At 44.3% G+C, this 18211-nt stretch overlaps 1 protein-coding gene across 1 annotated transcript in view; it reads left to right on the top strand.

The window, feature by feature from the left end:
- The window catches only part of LOC311246028 (uncharacterized protein), a 90270-nt gene that overhangs the window by 23409 nt on the left and 48650 nt on the right, over positions 1–18211 (top strand). The window contains exons 14-16 of the mRNA XM_084336094.1: positions 8903–8971; positions 9325–9393; positions 9506–9574. Of these exons, the coding sequence (XP_084192220.1) occupies positions 8903–8971; positions 9325–9393; positions 9506–9574 (207 nt within the window). The remainder of the gene's footprint in view (positions 1–8902; positions 8972–9324; positions 9394–9505; positions 9575–18211) is intronic.

The following is an 18211-nucleotide window of genomic DNA, read 5'->3' as shown; positions in this document are numbered from 1 at the left end:
CACCTACGCCGACTGCCCATACCGCTCATCAACGGCGCTACACCGACCCTACTCATAGGCTCCGACCACGCAGACCTTATTGTCCCAACTGATGCGGTCCACATCGGACCCAGAGGATGCCCAGCCGCGGTTAAGACCCGACTGGGATGGACGCTCCAGGGCCCTCTCTCCGGGCCTTCCAACCGACCAACGTCCACACGCTGCCTTTACACCAAGGTGAGCGACCCAGACAATACCCTCTTACAGCACGTTGAGCGGCTATGGACACTAGACTCGCTGCCATTCAAGAACGAACGCAAGATGGTTCGGTCCAAAGAGGACAAGTATGCCATAGCTCTACTCGAGCAGAAGACTACGAGGGTCGAGGTCGACGGAGTGCTAAGATACGCGACCCCACTCTTGAGGCGGGAAGGGATGCCCACTCTGCACGTGCCGAAGGGAGCGACACACCACTACCTACAGAGCACTGAGCGGCGCCTCGCCAAAGACCCCCCCCAAGCAACGATATATCGCACCGAGATCGAGAAGCTGATAACGGCCGGCCACATAAAGAAAATCGATGACCACGAGGCCGAAAGGACGACAGAGTCATGGTACGTGCCCCACCACAAGGTCACCCACAACGGAAAGAACCGCATTGTATTCAATTGCAGTTATCAGATTGGACAACAGAATCTGAATAACCTACTCCTGCCCGGCCCGACCCTCGGACCCTCCCTCCTCGGCGTACTGATACGCTTTTGTCAGGACAAAGTGGCCATCAGCGGCGACATCAAGGGAATGTTCCTACAAGTCCGACTGATGGAGGAAGACAAGCCTCTACTGAGGTTTCTGTGGAGAGAGAGGCTCGACGACGAACAACCCTCAATATACCAATGGGAGGTACTCCCCTTCGGCACCACCTGCAGCCGGTGCTGCGCCACGTTCGCGTTAAAGAAGCACGTGGCCGAAGACCCCGGAGCCGACGATGATGTCAGACACAGCGTGGAAAGAAGCTTCTACGTGGACAACTGCCTACAGAGCGTGTCCACGCCAGAAGAAGCAGAGAGCATCCTACTGAAGCTACGAGCTTCATTAGCCAAAGGTGGATTCGACCTCCGCCAGTGGGCCAGTAGCGACCCTCAAGTTCTCCGGCGCCTCCCCCCAGAGACCAAGGCCGCGAGCAGCGAGACCTGGATGGCGCACACCCCAGGCGAAGCGCAAGAGATGACCCTGGGCCTCGTCTGGCGTTTCAAGACGGACTCGCTTCACTACCGACACACACCCCTGAGGACGGATCATTAGACGTCCACGACTAGACTGACCACTCGGCGGAGTGTGTACCGAACACTCGCCAGCCAGTACGACCCAATGGGATGTATCCTCCCCTACACCACCCGGGCGAAGATGCTGGTGAGAGAACTGTGGGACAAGGAGCAGGGCTGGGACGACCCCATACCCGAGCACCTGACTACCACATGGAGAGAATGGGAGGATGAACTTGTCTTTTCCGCGAGGTGACCATCCCGCGGAGTTACTTCCCCCCTACAGTGCAGCTGGAGACGTGTCAGATAGACCTGCACGTCTTCAGCGACGCCTCTGAAGTGGCGTACGGATCAGTGGCCTACCTGAGAGCCAGAGAAGAGGGAGGAGAAGTCCACGTAGCCTTCATCCTGGCCCGCTCGAGGATAGCTCCCCGCAAGCAGCAGTCGATCCCGCGACTAGAGCTCTGCGCAGCTCTGGTAGGCACGCAACTCGCAAAAATGGTACAAAGTGAACTCACCATACCGGTGCGTGAGATCATATATGGTCAGACTCCATGACCGTGCTCACCTGGATCCAGTCCGCCTCCTGTCGGTACAAAGTTTTCGTCGGAGTCCGTGTAACCGAAATCCAAGACCTGGTAGGAGCGGAATGTTGGAGATATGTTGACACCAAGCAGAACCCAGCGGATGTCATCACACGGGGGATGTCCCTAGCCGACCTCACACGTCCTAACCCATACAGTGATGGTCCAGAGTTCCTCAAGCTCCCGGAGGAGAAGTGGCCTATCCCCACACCACGGGAGGCGAACCAAGATGAGTCAAAAATAAAGAAGTCTATGTTCTGCGGGCTGAGTCAAGCCCCGGCTCCAACGGACCCGGACCTAGACGACTGTCTAACCCTTGAGAGTGCTCAGAAAAGGACATTCCTATGGCACCACCGGGAACTTCCCCCCACCACAGACCTCGACGCATCGGCCTACGAGGAAGCAGAACTTCTTCTACTAAAGAGAGCACAAAGAGACTCCTTCCCAGAAGAAATAGATTGTCTGAGAGGGGAAAAGCCAGTCCCCTCAGACAGTCGACTCCTCACCTTAGCCCCAGAGCTCGACGCCCAGCACCTCATCAGGGTGGGTGGTCGATTGAGACGGGCCCCGGACTTGGCCGAAGATGTTAAGCATCCCATCGTCCTAAACAGCCGACACAAGATAACAGATCTGATCATCCAGAAGTACGACAAGGTGGTGTGCCACGCGGGGGCCGAACGAGTCTTTGCGGAGATCCGACGGTGCTTCTGGATACTCCAAGGGAGAGAAGCTGTACGTCGATTCCAACGTACTTGCCCGACCTGTCGCAAGTGGAGGGCACAGCCTAGTATTCCGAAGATGGCCGACCTGCCTCCCTGCCGCCTCCGACTCGGCGAGCGGGCCTTCCACTCCACGGGCGTGGACTGCTTCGGCCCATTCAACGTCAAGAAAGGAAGAGGAACAGAGAAGAGGTGGGGCATCGTGTACAAGTGCATGACCACCCGAGCTGTTCACATTGAGCTCCTCCAGACCATGAGTACAGACTCGTTCCTCATGTCATTCCGGAGGTTCCAAGCAAGGAGAGGGACCCCATCAGTGCTATTGTCCGACCAAGGGACAAATTTCCGAGGAGGAGACACGGAACTGAGAGAGAGCTTCCTGACTATGGGTGAAGAACTCAAGATCCGCCTCGCTCCTGCTCAGGTCACCTTCCAGTTCAACCCCCCGAACGCCCCCCATTTCGGGGGAACGTGGGAGAGAGAGGTCCGATCCATAAAGACTGCTATGTACACCGTACTTGGGGCCCAGACCGTGGGCGATGAAGTCCTGGCTACGGTCCTCACAGAGATTGAGGGAGTTCTGAACTCCAAGCCCCTCGGCTACGTTTCAAGCGACGTAGCTGACATCGACCCCATCACCCCAAACTACCTCTTGATGGGGCGGCTGGACCCTGCCCTTCCTCAGACGGTGTACAGACAGAACGAGATGAACGGCCGGAGGATGTGGAGACACAGCCAAGTACTGGCCGACCAGTTTTGGGCCCGCTTCCTCCTACACTATCTACCATCCCTTCAAGCCCGTCAGAAGTGGGTTAAAGACAGGGACAACCTGACAGTGGGTACCGTCGTGATGATAATAGACCAGTCACTACCCCGAGCTACGTGGCCGGCCGGCCGTGTGAGCAAAGTGATTAACGGTTCCGATGGGAAGGTCAGAGCGGCAGAAGTCATCGTCCAAGGGCGGACCTACACCAGACCAGTAGTCAAGTTGATAGAGCTGCCTGTGTTCCCTGACCCCCCTGACGACGACGATAACCCACTGACCTTATAGATTATTTCCAACTCCCCATAGCACATTATGGAGAAGTTGACTTGACCCTTAATATTAATCTGTGCCCCCCATTTATTTTACTAATTAGGTTCGGACTAATTAGGGAGCGGCTGTTCTGAAGGTCCAGATTAACACTGAAAGTCTGCGTTTATTATTTTGTATAACTTGTATATTGTTTATATATATATAAGATATATATCTTTACGCCATCTATTTGCATAATAGTATTCTTCGCTCGCCTCATTGGGTCCCACCATTGACGTTGTAGGCGCCAGAGACGAGCCCCCCTAGACATGGTTTCTAGACATGTTCAGACAAGTTCGGACAAGCCCAGAGCAGGCGCATTGATTCGGTACAGGTAAATCGGCTGAGCCCCATAGGAATTAGTTTGAGTATATATATTGTAGATGGTACAAGCAGCCGCGCGGCAGTAACATAACAGGAGAAGTAGCAGAGCGAGAGCGTGATACGTCCGGTACAGTTGTACACAGACCTACAAGCAGTGTATCGTTACAGAGAGCTAATGGCTACTTAGATACGACTATAATATTGTAGAGCCATTATTGGCGCAGTATAGTGACTTGTGTAAGCGAAGTAACGTGGAGAAACGTATAGTTAAACCCAGCGGCGTTTGGATATAACTACTCATTGGAGACCGTCTGCGGGTTAGCTTCCAGTACAAACGAAGCTAGCTAGCTACCATCTATGCCAACGGGCTTTTGGATTAATAGCTATTAACCCTGCCATCGGGCGCTAGGATTACAAGGACTGGTTCCGTACGAGACCCCTTTTCTTCCAGCGACGACAGGATTATCCGACCGGTCTACAGTTCCTCCGGAGCTTGGAGCTCCAGAGGGAAACCATCGTCTCCAGCTACCATTTGCTTTTCCCAGTATCGCCTCGTTTCTTCTCACTCCCTGCAGAGCTCCGGTCGAGTATCCGTAACCTAGGAACTATTCATTACCGCTGACTTTGATACCCTGACATTCTATTATTAAAAGCGAACCGTGATAATTAATATGTATGTTGCTATGACTATTAAAATACTGTAAACTTGGTATCCTTGTCCCCGTGCCGTCAATTGAGTGTCCGCCATTTTGTCTAACTATACTGTCTGGCTATTAATATTCTTTAGTAGTGGTTTAATCTAAACAATCTTTAATACAGTCCGGGTTGTGTAGCCCCTTAGCTACAACTGTATTGCACATCGTTGCGGGCAAGACCACCGCATTTCATTGTATACTTGTATGCCGTGACAAATAAAACTCTTGACTTGACTTGACTGACCCCTATAGTGAACTTTTTGTTATCCATAGCTGTTGCTATGTCCTCCACTATGTCTGTCACAGCTGAAGCAGTGGATCTATTGGACCGAAATCCATACTGACTCTCACTCAGTAACATATTATTTTCAATGAACTGGTCTAATTTTTCAGTTTTACTACTGTTGTTACTGACTTCTCCCAAAAACATGGACTGCAGCACTCTGCTGCCCCCTTTTGCTCCACTCTGCACATCTCCGTCATTGTTTTTCCCAATGGTTTTTGCCAAGTTAGGTCCAACATTTACGAAAAATGTGTTAAATCCATTTGCCACTTCTTTCATATTTTTTATAATCTTATTTTCCTCATCTATAAAGTGGCTTGGCGGCTTTGTGGGCCCAGATGTTTTTCCTATTACTTTATTTAAGATATTCCAAGTTTCTTTAATATTACTTTTATTTTGTTCTAATATATTATTATAATATTCTTTCTTAGCATGTGTCATTATAGCTATTAATTTATTTTTGTATACCTTATATTTCGTTTCAGCAATGTTTGTTCTTACATTCATAAAGTCTCTATAGAGTTTCTTCTTCTTTTTACAAGCATTCTGTAGTCCCTTTGTAATCAGGCTTTTCGTTGTATTTGTCTCTTTGTTTACATAATACATTAGGACAATGTTGTTCATACAATGATAGATATATTTTAATAAAAGCCTCATATGCACATTCGCCTCTCCCACATAAACCTCCTTCCAGTCTGCTTCAAGGAGATCGTTTCTAAACTTGTTTATTGCCTCATCAGTTCTTTTTTGTACATATCTATAGGCTATCTCCTCCCTATCTCTATTCAATAGACAGTCATAAGTAAGAAACACAGGTAAGTGGTCGCTTATGTCATTGATCACCAGTCCACTTGTTATGCTATTTTCAATGACATTTATAAAAATGTGATCGATTAGCGTAGCAGAATTAGTTGTTATTCTAGTTGCTTTGGTAATAAATGGGTAAAGCCCTCTGCTATACCACATCTAAAAAGTCCCTTGTTGTTTTGTTTCTGGGTGAGCTTAGCAGGTCAATGTTAAAGTCACCACAAATTATACATGTTTCTTTTTCACCCATCTTTCCCAATAAGTCTTCCAGACTATCATTAAAAACCTCTATTTTGGATCCAGGTGTTCTATATATTTTGATTTTATTACGGATCCCCATTAGCTGGTGCCATGGCAACCAGCTAGTCTTCCTGGGGTCCACACAAAAAAACATACAAAAACAATTATTGCAAAACAGAATTATTAAAAGTCAGTACTCAACATACAATACACAATGAAACTAACAATTAAGATGGCTAAAATTACATGCAAGCAAAGAAACAGAAAACAAAAAAACAAAACAAAATACAAAATACAGTGTTAAATACAATTTAAGATTGTTTTTAAAATTGAATCTTTTTAAGAATTGCTTTTAGAATGCTCATCAATGTTACTAAAACATCAATTTCACCATACCTTTAAAAAGAAAAAGAAATACGCACAAAGTAATCAGAAGAAGTTTTGGATAACATGGCTGCAGCTACACTCATGCATGACATATATCAATTTCCTTCCGGATTATGGCTCCTTTGAGTTTCTTTTTGAAACTGTCCTTGTTTTCCGTCCGTATAATATGTAATGTGATCCTATTCCAGTATGTTATGGCTCTATACATTGCAGTTTTCTTTAGAGCGTTGGTTCTAGGCAGAGGTAGGGTGAAGCGACTACTTGAAGCATGTCTGGTATTATGGTCATGTCTATCATTGTATATACACACGTAACACTAAATTCTTTAGTATTTTCCATATGTACTTCCACAGTTACACATTAAAATAAATCATCGACTACCAGTGTCATATATTCAACTGCTTTGCATTTCAGGTCACTGGCGACAAACACAGCTGCATCGCCTCCCTTTTTACCCTTTCTACTGCTGTGAAATAACTCATACCCCTCAATGCCGAAATCAATACCTCTCTGTTCATTAATCCATGTTTCCGAAAGTGCTATTACTTTGAACTTGCCTTTCAGCGTTTTCAGATATTCGCTAATCTTGGTACAATTTGCATATAAGCTTCTACAGTTAAAATGTATCAAAGAAAAATTTCCATCTAGCCTAACATTGTTGTTAAATTGTTCCTCTGTAGGGCGGCTAAGTGGCGCAGTGGGCAAGGCGCTCGCCACTAACGCAGGATATGCTGGGTTCGAGCCCAGCTCTCGGCGTTGCTTCCGGCTTGGCTGGTTGTTCATACTAATACAATTGGCAGTATTAGGGGGTGGGAAAGCCGGTGGGTGGGGATCGGACGTTGTGGACAGCGACTCCTACAGGTCGGTTGGTGCGCCTGTACAGCAGAATCAGGAAGTATCGGGGGCAGCGTGAGCCTCCCACGCGTTACTCCTCGCCACTGAGAGATTGCGCTGTGCAGGTGAAAAGAGTTGCCTCCTTGAGTAGTAGTAGTAGTAGTAGTTAATTTTTTCAGTCATCATCACACACAGTACAATATACATCATCATTTATCAATATTTGATTATTTACAGTGACTGAAAAGGTACAGACTGAAGCATAGTGCTTATTATGTGCCTGTCCTATATTCTTACCAAAAAATACAAAAATGTATACTCCAAAACAGTATTCTAAAGAAAAGAAAAAAAAGCAAGCAAAACAGTATTATTCACCCTTGTAGTTTTTCAAAATGTAGCTTTACAAAGAAAATAGAAAAATGTAGATTCCAAAACAGTATTCTAAAAAAAAAAAAAAAAAAAAAAAACAGTGTTATTCACCCTTGTAGTTTTCAAAAATAGCTTTACAAACCTTTTTCTTAAAAACCAAAATCGAATTACTCATTTTTTTTTTTTTACTTTGACCAGTCAGCTGGTTCTTTTTGCGTTTATCGCTTTTTTTCTCTGGTCAAGTACGACCGACAGAAACAGGTTGAATGGGGGTACAGATGGGGGGAAAGACACTCTGAGAAAGTACGGCTTGTCCGGGAGTCGAACTCGCTACCCCAGATCCGTGACGCGCACGGTTGTCCCTGACGCCGAAATAGCGTTCGAGGTACGCGGTGAGCTACTGGAGCTCCCCCCGAATTACTCATTCTTAACTGTATATCCGCATTGTTCCACAAGTTAACCCCAATAATAGAAATACACCTCCTTTTAATCCCTTTCTTAGCTTTTTGAACAGTAAATTTACAAATATCTCTCAAATCATATTTTCTTTCATGTGTTGAAAAAAAACCTTTGCACCCCATCTGGGAGTAACTTTGCTTTAGCTCTGTACATTATTTGCATAGTTTTATAGTAAACCAAATCATTAAATTTCATAATATGAGACTTTATAAACAATGGATTTGTGTGTTCATAGTAACCAGCCTTGAAAAGGTTCCGAATGGCCCGCTTTTGCAGTACGACTATTGAATTTACTGTATTTTTAAATGTCGACCCCCATACTTCCACACAGTAAGAAATGTAAGGAAGTATAAGTGAGCAGTAAATTATGTGCAAGGCTTTGTAGTTTAATATATCCTTACATTTATACAATGTACCGGAGGGGACACGTGATGCAAGGCTTCGTCCACATTGCAGCCGACCAGTGGGAGGCATGGTCTAACAACGTTCGAGACAGGGGAGGGTAAAATTGGATAATACGAAATTGGGATGGGAGAAAAATAGAAAATGCAGAAAAAAAGTAGATAATTTTTTTTTAAATTTTCTCTGTGTAGTATTCACAGCTTGGATTGATTTAATTACATAGATGATTTTCTGGGTTAACATTATATTCAAAATCATGTAATTTGTGTTCTGTGTATTCAGCTCTTGAGAGTGATTGGTACTGATCTCCATTTGTGTGCAGTCCCACTCCGTCATGTCCATGTTCTTCCGTATGATGTATAGGGGTCCTTGACATTAAAACCTTTGGGTATTCCTGTCTCTTTTACACACTTAACTTGGGACTCTCCAGCTTATTTTAAGAAAGCTTAAAACTTCAAGTGTCTTGGCTGTTTATTCTAGGGCTCCCCGGGACCACCTGGAGCACAGGGAAACACAGGGTCATCTGGAGAGGGGCTCCCAGGACCAAAGGTGAATTTTATGATTCTATCATTATCCTTTTACACCCACCTTGAAATCTCTATCTTATGCATAATTCCATTGTGGAGCAAAAAAACAAGGTGATATTTACTGATATGACTGTTGATATGACAAAAGTATTAACAAACTGCTTCATAGAAATGAAAAACGTACAATGTCACACTGTTTTTCTGCAAAACACTGCATTTACTTTAGGGATTGACATTTCAATTGACAATACTATACAGACACAAGTGGCAGAATCCTCTTACAAATGTGAAATATATTCCATGTTAAAAGAGAGATGTGTTGCAAGTGAAATGAGCCATGGATATGAATCTGTTACTTCACTACCTTTGCTGTAGGGTGACAGAGGATATGACGGTCCCAGGGGCAACCGTGGTCTCCCCGGTATCGGGGTCAAAGGAGACACGGTAAACAGCGTTGATGTTGACATTTATTCTAGGTAGATGTGCACCTGATCAAAGTGGCAGTTTATACTGTTGTGTAAATGGTATTGTGAGAAGGGTTTAATTCTTTTCACAGGGCAGCCATGGGCCATCTGGGTTACTGGGACCAGCCGGTGCACCTGGCTCAGGCATTCAAGGGGAAAAGGTACATTCTAATCCGCCTGGGCAATCAAAAAGTATTTTTTACTTAAAAGTGCTATAGATCAGTTTAATCAGATCAGGGGATACTGAACAGCATTGTATTATGAAGAATATTCATTTTTCATGGCTTCATGCTTTCATGTGCTAGCACTTCACTACACACAACACACTGAGGTTTTGGTCCCTCTCGTTTGTCTTCAATGTAAGAAAAGCCATATTTAATGTAGTCTAGGGCTGTCTTAAATACTTCGAAGCTTCGTTCGATGTGCATGGGATTCAAATGGAAAAATTGTATTTGAATATATTAAAAAAGATAATTATATATATATATATATATATATATTTTTTTTTGCAAAATCAACTCTGCCATGTTTACAAATGCTCGAATCAATGAGCGCTAACTGATATGACGACTTTAGTGTTACTGTCATGACAACGCTGGCAGCAAACGGCTACTGCACACACGCTGCGTCATGGGAAACTTACATTTTTTACCCACATCCGCGACCCACTCAAAATGGCCCCACGACCCACTTTTGGGTCGCGATCCTCCAGTTGTTAACCACTGCATAGAATAGATAATAGGGGTGTAATGGTACACGTAATCGTAGCGAACCGAACCGGTTCAGTATGCGCTGTGTACCGAACGAATGCAACGTTACTTTAACCACTAACGGAACGCACATGAAAAACCTTTTTTTTCATGCAGAACTTAATTAAAAACTCCAAGTTCCTTCCCAAAATATAACTTGCGCAAAGGGCCGGATGTTGTTCTTTCAGCTCACGCACAACACTGAGAGATTACCTGTAAAATCTCTCTCTCTCTCTCTCTCTCTCTCTCTCTCTCTCTCTCTCTCTCTCTCTCTCTCTCTCTCTCTGTGCATGGTGCTAGATTGAGAAGGGGCTGTCTCTCGGAGTGAGATCAAATTAATGAACGTTTATGGCATATACAGTAGAACATATAGACATTCATACACAGCAACGCACCTCCGAACAAGGTGTAATAAACATGAAACGATATATTTTCCTTGGCATGAAACGGGAAATAGTAATCAAACCATTAGGGACCTGCATGACGCTTCTGTCTATATTCATTATTCAATAAAGTTTTACCTTGAGGGATAATTTATAATAACGTGCTAAATGCTAAAAACTGAAAAGTAGGCTACTTACATTCTTGACTCTAGAACTCCCTAAATAGTGTTAGTGTAACCGGGCTCATATTGCCATCTCTGCGTTGTGTTAAAGTTCGACCCCTGTTAAGGGATTGCCCCGAGTGAGTCTCGAATCCGGGTCTCCCGCGCCGCAGGCGACATCGCAGACCACTATACCAAGAGGTGAATTCAATTCAATTCGAGTCTGTATGCCTTTTAACACTTTCTGTGCCAACAACGAGAATACGGGTGTGCGCGTGGGAGTCAAAGATATTTTGACAGTGATATGCGAGTGGAGAAGCTCCATCCCTGCGCGGGCGGTCGGGAGGTTGTGTGTAAATGTGTGTGTTTCCCAGAGAGAAGCTCCTGTCCCTCTCTCTCTCTCTCCCTCTCTCTCTCTCTCTCTCTCTCTCTCTCTCTCTCTCTCTATCGCTCTCCCTCCCTCTCTCTCGCTCGTCCTCTGCCTCTCTCTGTCGGCACCCGCTTGAGGAAGTGTCGGTATTTCCACTCGCTCTGTTGTTGAGCGAATGGTTGCGCTACAACCATAGAGGCAGCGTTACTGCAGATCAGCTCCTTGCTACGTAGGATAGCGAGTCAAATCAGAATAGCTTAGTTCATGGGGGAGGATATTGTCTCAACTGAATTGGAGCAATCCGCCAAAATTAGAATTAGAGACACAGACCCCATTGATACAAACCCCCATTGCTAGGAAACAATGCTAAACACTGGAAAAGGCCATTTATAAGACACGGGACCTTTAATATTCTATTCAATGTCACAGACCTGTATGTTGCCGTTAAAAGGCATACTGGGACCCAGAGGGTGCAGTACCGGCCAGATCCTGCCAGGTGGCAGTATCAAGAGTGCAGTAAACCAAGACAATTGGAATCTTTTTTTTGGAATAACCCCCGACCAGAGGTAAGGACTATCTGACATCAATTTCAGCTTCATCCAACAATGTTTTCATATCGATCCAGCTTATCGGCTTCTGTGGTGTTCAACACGAATGCCGTTACTGGCCATCAAAGCATAAAAAAACGACCCCCCCCCACCCCCCTTTTATGCATTCATGATGAAACATAATACCTATTATATACATTTGATTTGGAAATAGTAGCGTGTCCAGGCAAGAAACGCCAGCGCTTATAGTAGAATACACGTAGCACCCTATAACTCATCGTTTCATGAATTATCCCGGATCACTCCTAAACTATACTTATATTCACCACAGGATAACGCGCATGCATAACGTATGCATGAAAAAATTCTCTCTTTTTTGCATGTTCGACGGAAGAAAGTCAGTGCCAAGTGACTATAGTATTGTCTCCATAGCTATAATATAGAATATAGATATAGCTCTACAAACAGGGAGACGCACTCCAAAGTGTGGCATAGCTACAACGGGAGATTGAGATTGCTCAGTCTTCGCAACTGGGTTCTGAAGTCTGCCATCATGCTATGCGGTTGTTTTTGTTTTTGTTGTTGTTACTACTGGCACATTCTTCAGCTCAATGTAAAAGTGACGTCACGTGTCTCCTATCCGTCATGCAGCACATTCAGGCCCACGCCCACCAGGGGCTGTTTTTTTCACAATCTAATATTCATTTTCACAATCAAGTCGATTATACATTTTAATATAGAATATTCGTTGACAGCCCTACTTAACACATTCGTGGCCAACCACGTATATATATACGGGTTTCGGATCCAACGCTTGAGGGCCAACCACGTATATATACATGGTAAGGTTGTTTTGGCTTTTATTCCATTGTAATATCCTACTCAATGTCACCGAGCGGCACTGCAGATTTATCCTACTCTTGGAATTCGGAAAAGTGCATTACCGGCCAGATCCTCGTAGGGGCGCTGTCTCGGTAATGCAGTGTTCCCTGTTACAGACCGGTGTTTGTTTTTTTTCATCATGGGTGGAGTTTTTTGTTAGCCTGAAGCTATGCCTGTAGCATGTAGCTTGGAATACTTTTTGGGACGCTGAATTCAGTATGCAGTAAAGGAATATAGCATCAGCCAATGGATATATCGATCTACCAGATGGCGATCGATAACCGGGAAATCCTGTTTGGCATCCAACCGGCCCACGGTAAGAGCTTTTTCACGTAAATTACAGACCGATCGGGCCTTGCTTTCATACCCAACCAGCCGATCAGCGTATGAGGCTAATGAGAATAATGCCGTTATTGGTAATCAATAATCAGAAACGACGTCCCCCGCCCCCCCTTTCATGCATTCATGGTGGACCATGATATCGATAATATGCATTTTGAGTTTTAGCTCTAGCTTGTGTATAGCCGAAACGCCATTCGATTTGTCGTTATTAGCTTAGCGCTCTGTATCTCGCCTTCCAGGAAATACCCCAGAACATTGCGGTATATAGTTCATATTCACAACGCTATAAAATGGGAACGTATTGATGATTTTTTTTTATTTAAGGCATATTGAAGGGACGGTTTATAGTGTCAATTGACAATGACAATGGACAGATAGCAATAATATAAAGTTTAGATTTAGCTCTACAAACAGCCTCACGCACAATGAAAGGTTGTTATGATAAGCTGGCCATATAGAGTGAGATTAGACGGATCCCAGTGGCCGCAAAAGTGTTAACAGTAACTGCACACTACATCACCCCCGAGTGGAACATGGAAAGCCACGTTCTGCAAACTTTCCCCCACTGTACCAAAAATTTACCGTACTGAACCGTGACCTCAAAACCGAGGTATGTACCGAACCATGATTTTTGTGTACCGTTACACCCCTAATACTAGATAACATTCAGCCACTAGATGTCGCACTAGAGCACCATCATCATCATCATCATCATCAGGTGGCTTCTTCGTTCCGAAGGTTGCCTATCACTCTCCAACCCATTCCAACTTCTTCTCTCCAACTCCCTGACTCCGCCTCTCACTCCACTCCAATCACAGACGTCGTCTACCCAGCCTCTTCTTGGTCTTCCACTTCCTCTCTTTCCATCCACATTCCCCATCACCAATGTACCCTCTAAGGTGCGCCTGTGCGCACATGGCAAAACATGGCGCACATGGCACATCTGAAATCTGTCGCACACAGAAACGTTTGTTTAAAATATGCATGTAGTTAAATTGACTGGCGCGTTGCACCGAATACTATGGTACCCTGTTGCGTGTGACGTTACCCAGAGAAGCCTGCTTTCAGTGCTTTGTGGGCGGCGCTACTGCGCTCACAGACACAACAGATGAGGAAGCGGACAGATCCGACCAGCATTGATTCTGCTCACAATGCGAAAATGTACATTACAGATGAACTCATGTACATATACCTATGTCTTTACTCTTATGACTTGTATTATTGCACAAATGTCGCATTCTCATCCATTGGATTTTTATTATTGTATACTATTATTGTATTACTGTCAGCGTTGCGTTGTTATTATGGGCTGAGCCGCCACGCAGGATAATGACGCCGCGCGCACGCACGCGCGGCCCCGCGCGCATGCGCATATGTTCCCTCGCGCACAATAATACACTTTGTTTGTATAGCCTTTCATACAGAAACTGCAGCTCAAAGTGCTTCACAACAGAATTAAGACAGGCATAAAATGAGCACATAAAGTGCAGACATATAAAATCAGTTTTTCACATTAGGATCTAACATCCCAACAGGCAACCTTGTTTATGGTTTGATTCAGTTTTAATATAAATAATAAAAATAAAGAGAAGATTAATTAATTATCTACTCAGTCCCGAAGTTTGTGATGTAGATATGGAATGTCCCGGGTTGCTGCTGTTTGCAGAGTGTGTTGTTGTCCGGGGGTGAGTGGTGGTGGGTGGGGGGTTGAATCATTCATTCATTCAATCAAAACAGTTGTCAATTCGGAATTGACGGCTGTTTTGATTTGGCCCTTCGTTCGCCGTCGTTCACCTTTGGACGGCGGTGCACTCTGTGGGCAGCGGCAACTTGGGACGTTCCATATTTACATCACAAAGAGTCCCAGACTGGTTGAAGACACCAGCCTATAGCGGCTATTGTTATGATAATGCGAGGTAGCGCCGCAGGTAAACACAACGATCCGAGCCGAGCGCAGCGCGTTCTCGCGAGCGCGTGCATGTGCGTGCACGCGCTTCTGCTCAAATCTTTAATACTCAGTGAGGTACCACTGAGTGGTACCCCGTGCCATGAACAACGCATGCCTGATTACTGTACTATGCACAATCGCTGCGGGCAAGACCCCCCGCATTTCACTGTAAGGCTTGCAGTGCTCGTATCACTCGGTATCACGCTGTGATACCTCACTCACTGAGGCTGAAGTACGCGCAATCGCGCACGGAAATGTTCGCGCGTGTACGCGCAGTCACTCACACAAAAATCCGCTGTTCCCATTCGTTGTAACTAAGTGCCGGCTCGGCGCGGCCACCGTTTTTACATAACAAAAGCACAGGTAGAGGGCTGACCAAACGTCCTCTTTTGCCCGGACATGTCCTCTTTTCACGCCCTGTCCGGGGCGTCCGGGGGGGGGTTTATTAATTCATCGAAATGTCCGGGGTTTCACTGTTTTTCAGTTTCAGTTTCACGGCCCTTTGCGAGCATCTGAAGGCTCGGGGCTGCATTTTTCGCCGAACATATAAATGACCGAATAACGCGCTATTCGTTGCCGTTCGAATGCCATCTGGATCGCCAAAATCCGTGCCTCGGTTCTCGAGTTACATGCCGATATGTCAGGCATGCGACTTTTTACATGGCATTATCCAACCGGACTCCCGGAGAAGCATGCAGCTGCAGAGCCGCAGAGCCAGCGGCGCTCTCTGGGCCGCGGAGATGCTTCCAGCTGCAGCTCCGGAGAACAGCGCTTACAAGCCCCCGCACATACAAGGCCGCACATAGCAACCCCTCGCTTCCATTGGCTGATTTTGGTCACGTGATTTTGGCACGTTGCACTGCGGGATTGATTGATTGATTGATTGAAAACTTTATGGTGACGTGATTTTGTGTCACGTTGCACGTTGCACTGCGGGATTGATTGATTGATTGATTGAAAACTTTATTAACAGATTAACAGATTGATTGATTGATTGAAAACTTTATTAACAGATTGTAGAATGGGTACACGTGACCTGACCGATTGATTGATTGATTGATTGATTGATTGATTGATTGAAAACTTTATTAACAGATTGCAGAATGGGTACAGTGACCGATTGATTGATTGATTGATTGATTTATTGATTGATTGATTTATTGATTGATTGATTGATTGAAAACTTTATTAACAGATTGCAGAATGGGTACAGTGACCGATTGATTGATTGATTTATTGATTGATTGATTTATTGATTGATTGATTGATTGAAAACTTTATTAACAGATTGCAGAATGCAGTACAGCTCAATACACACAATTGTTAAGGGGATGCAGACCATGCAGTACTGTTACATTTGTGACATACAGTAAATATATACAAGGGGGAGGGAACTGTACATTTATGATGAATTGAAAATGGGGGACCCTGATGTAAACAAGACGGAAGTCTTTCTCTGGTCTGCATCCCCTTAACAATTGTGTGTATTGAGCTGTACTGCAGATATATTTCAATTGCCTTACTTATTTACATAAGTATTATAGGCCTACAGCAGTATTGTACAGACAGTCTGTGTGAAGTCTGTGTGGTTATCCAGCTGCACAAAGGCAGAGCAAGAGGCTCTACAGAGGGTGGTGAAGGCGGCAGGCAGGATTGTCGGGACTCCTCTATCAAACATCACCTCCGTCTTCACCTCCCGCTGCCTCCACCGCTCCAAGTGTATCATCAAGGACCAGTCTCACCCAGCACATCACCTCTTTCAGCTCCTTCCCTCAGGGAGGAGATACCGGTCCATACATGCCAAGAGTTAAAGATTTAAGAACAGCTTTTTCCCCCAAGCAGTCAGACTGTTAAACGCTCATTGACTGTCCCCTCACGTGCACCATGCACTTACCTGGACTTGATAATCACTGTTACCACTCATCATGCACTTTATTTAAAATATTCTGTTATGTACAGTGTTATATGTGTTTCATGTATGTATATATTGTACTACGGTCTGTGGGAGCTCCCCTGAAATTTCACTCACGGTCATATAAGAGTTTTAATGTAGACGGTTTTATTAATGAAATGTTGGGTATAAACTGGGAGGAGGTATGTTGTGAGGATGACCCAGAGGTTGCACTGGACTTATTTATGTCAGAAACAAATCAGCCCCATGGATAGATAGTAGCTTTTAATGAATTTTAATGAATGAGAGAGACATACTGTAGCCAAAAAAGCATCAGTGTGTTCCAGTTCTGCAGATGACAGACAAAAGTACCGTTCCTTACGTAATCAAGTCACAAAGTTAAATAAGGTGAGAAAAAGGGAATATTTTAAACCATGGTTATATGATGTGAGAAATGATGGTAAAAATCTATGGAATGTTTTAAATCAAATTATGGGTAGAAAATCCAATGTCTGTACACCTTTTGTTGAGTCATATGGAATTGTCCTAACCAAACCATGTGATATTGCCAACCATTTTAATGATTTTTATGCAAGTAAGATATCTCAGCTCAGGCAGGGAATGCACATCTCAAACAATACAAAATCAAATGACATAATTAAGAATATCATAATGAAAGATAAATGGTGTACATTTGATTTTCAACAGGTTGAGGTTAGTGATATTGAAAGGTTACTCCAGGCTCTACCTGACAGCAAGTTAGCTGGCACAGACAACTTGGATAGTAAATTATTGAGAATTACTGCTACGATCATAGCAAGTCCAGTGTCATATTATTAATAGATGTATACAACGTATATGTACATTACATTTTCTATATTAGGTCTGGAGTTGCCCTCATTAAAAACTGATTTGGAGTCTTTGGGTAAAGGAGTAACCTTAGCCTCCTTCCATATCTTTGGACATAGTCCCACTTGTATACATCTATTAATAATATGACACTGGACTTGCTATGATCGTAGCAGTAATTCTCAATAATTTACTATCCAAGTTGTCTGTGCCAGCTAACTTGCTGTCAGGTAGAGCCTGGAGTAACCTTTCAATATCACTAACCTCAACCTGTTGAAAATCAAATGTACACCCTTTATCTTTCATTATGATATTCTTAATTATGTCATTTGATTTTGTATTGTTTGAGATGTGCATTCCCTGCCTGAGCTGAGATATCTTACTTGCATAAAAATCATTAAAATGGTTGGCAATATCACATGGTTTGGTTAGGACAATTCCATATGACTCAACAAAAGGTGTACAGACATTGGATTTTCTACCCATAATTTGATTTAAAACATTCCATAGATTTTTACCATCATTTCTCACATCATATAACCATGGTTTAAAATATTCCCTTTTTCTCACCTTATTTAACTTTGTGACTTGATTACGTAAGGAACGGTACTTTTGTCTGTCATCTGCAGAACTGGAACACACTGATGCTTTTTTGGCTACAGTATGTCTCTCTCA

The sequence above is a fragment of the Notolepis coatsorum genome (genome assembly GCF_963971535.1).
Source record: "Notolepis coatsorum genome assembly, chromosome: 19".
NCBI lineage: Eukaryota > Metazoa > Chordata > Actinopteri > Aulopiformes > Paralepididae > Notolepis > Notolepis coatsorum.
Note: the sequence above shows the minus strand (reverse complement) of the source record. Positions and strands in the feature narration are given on the sequence as shown.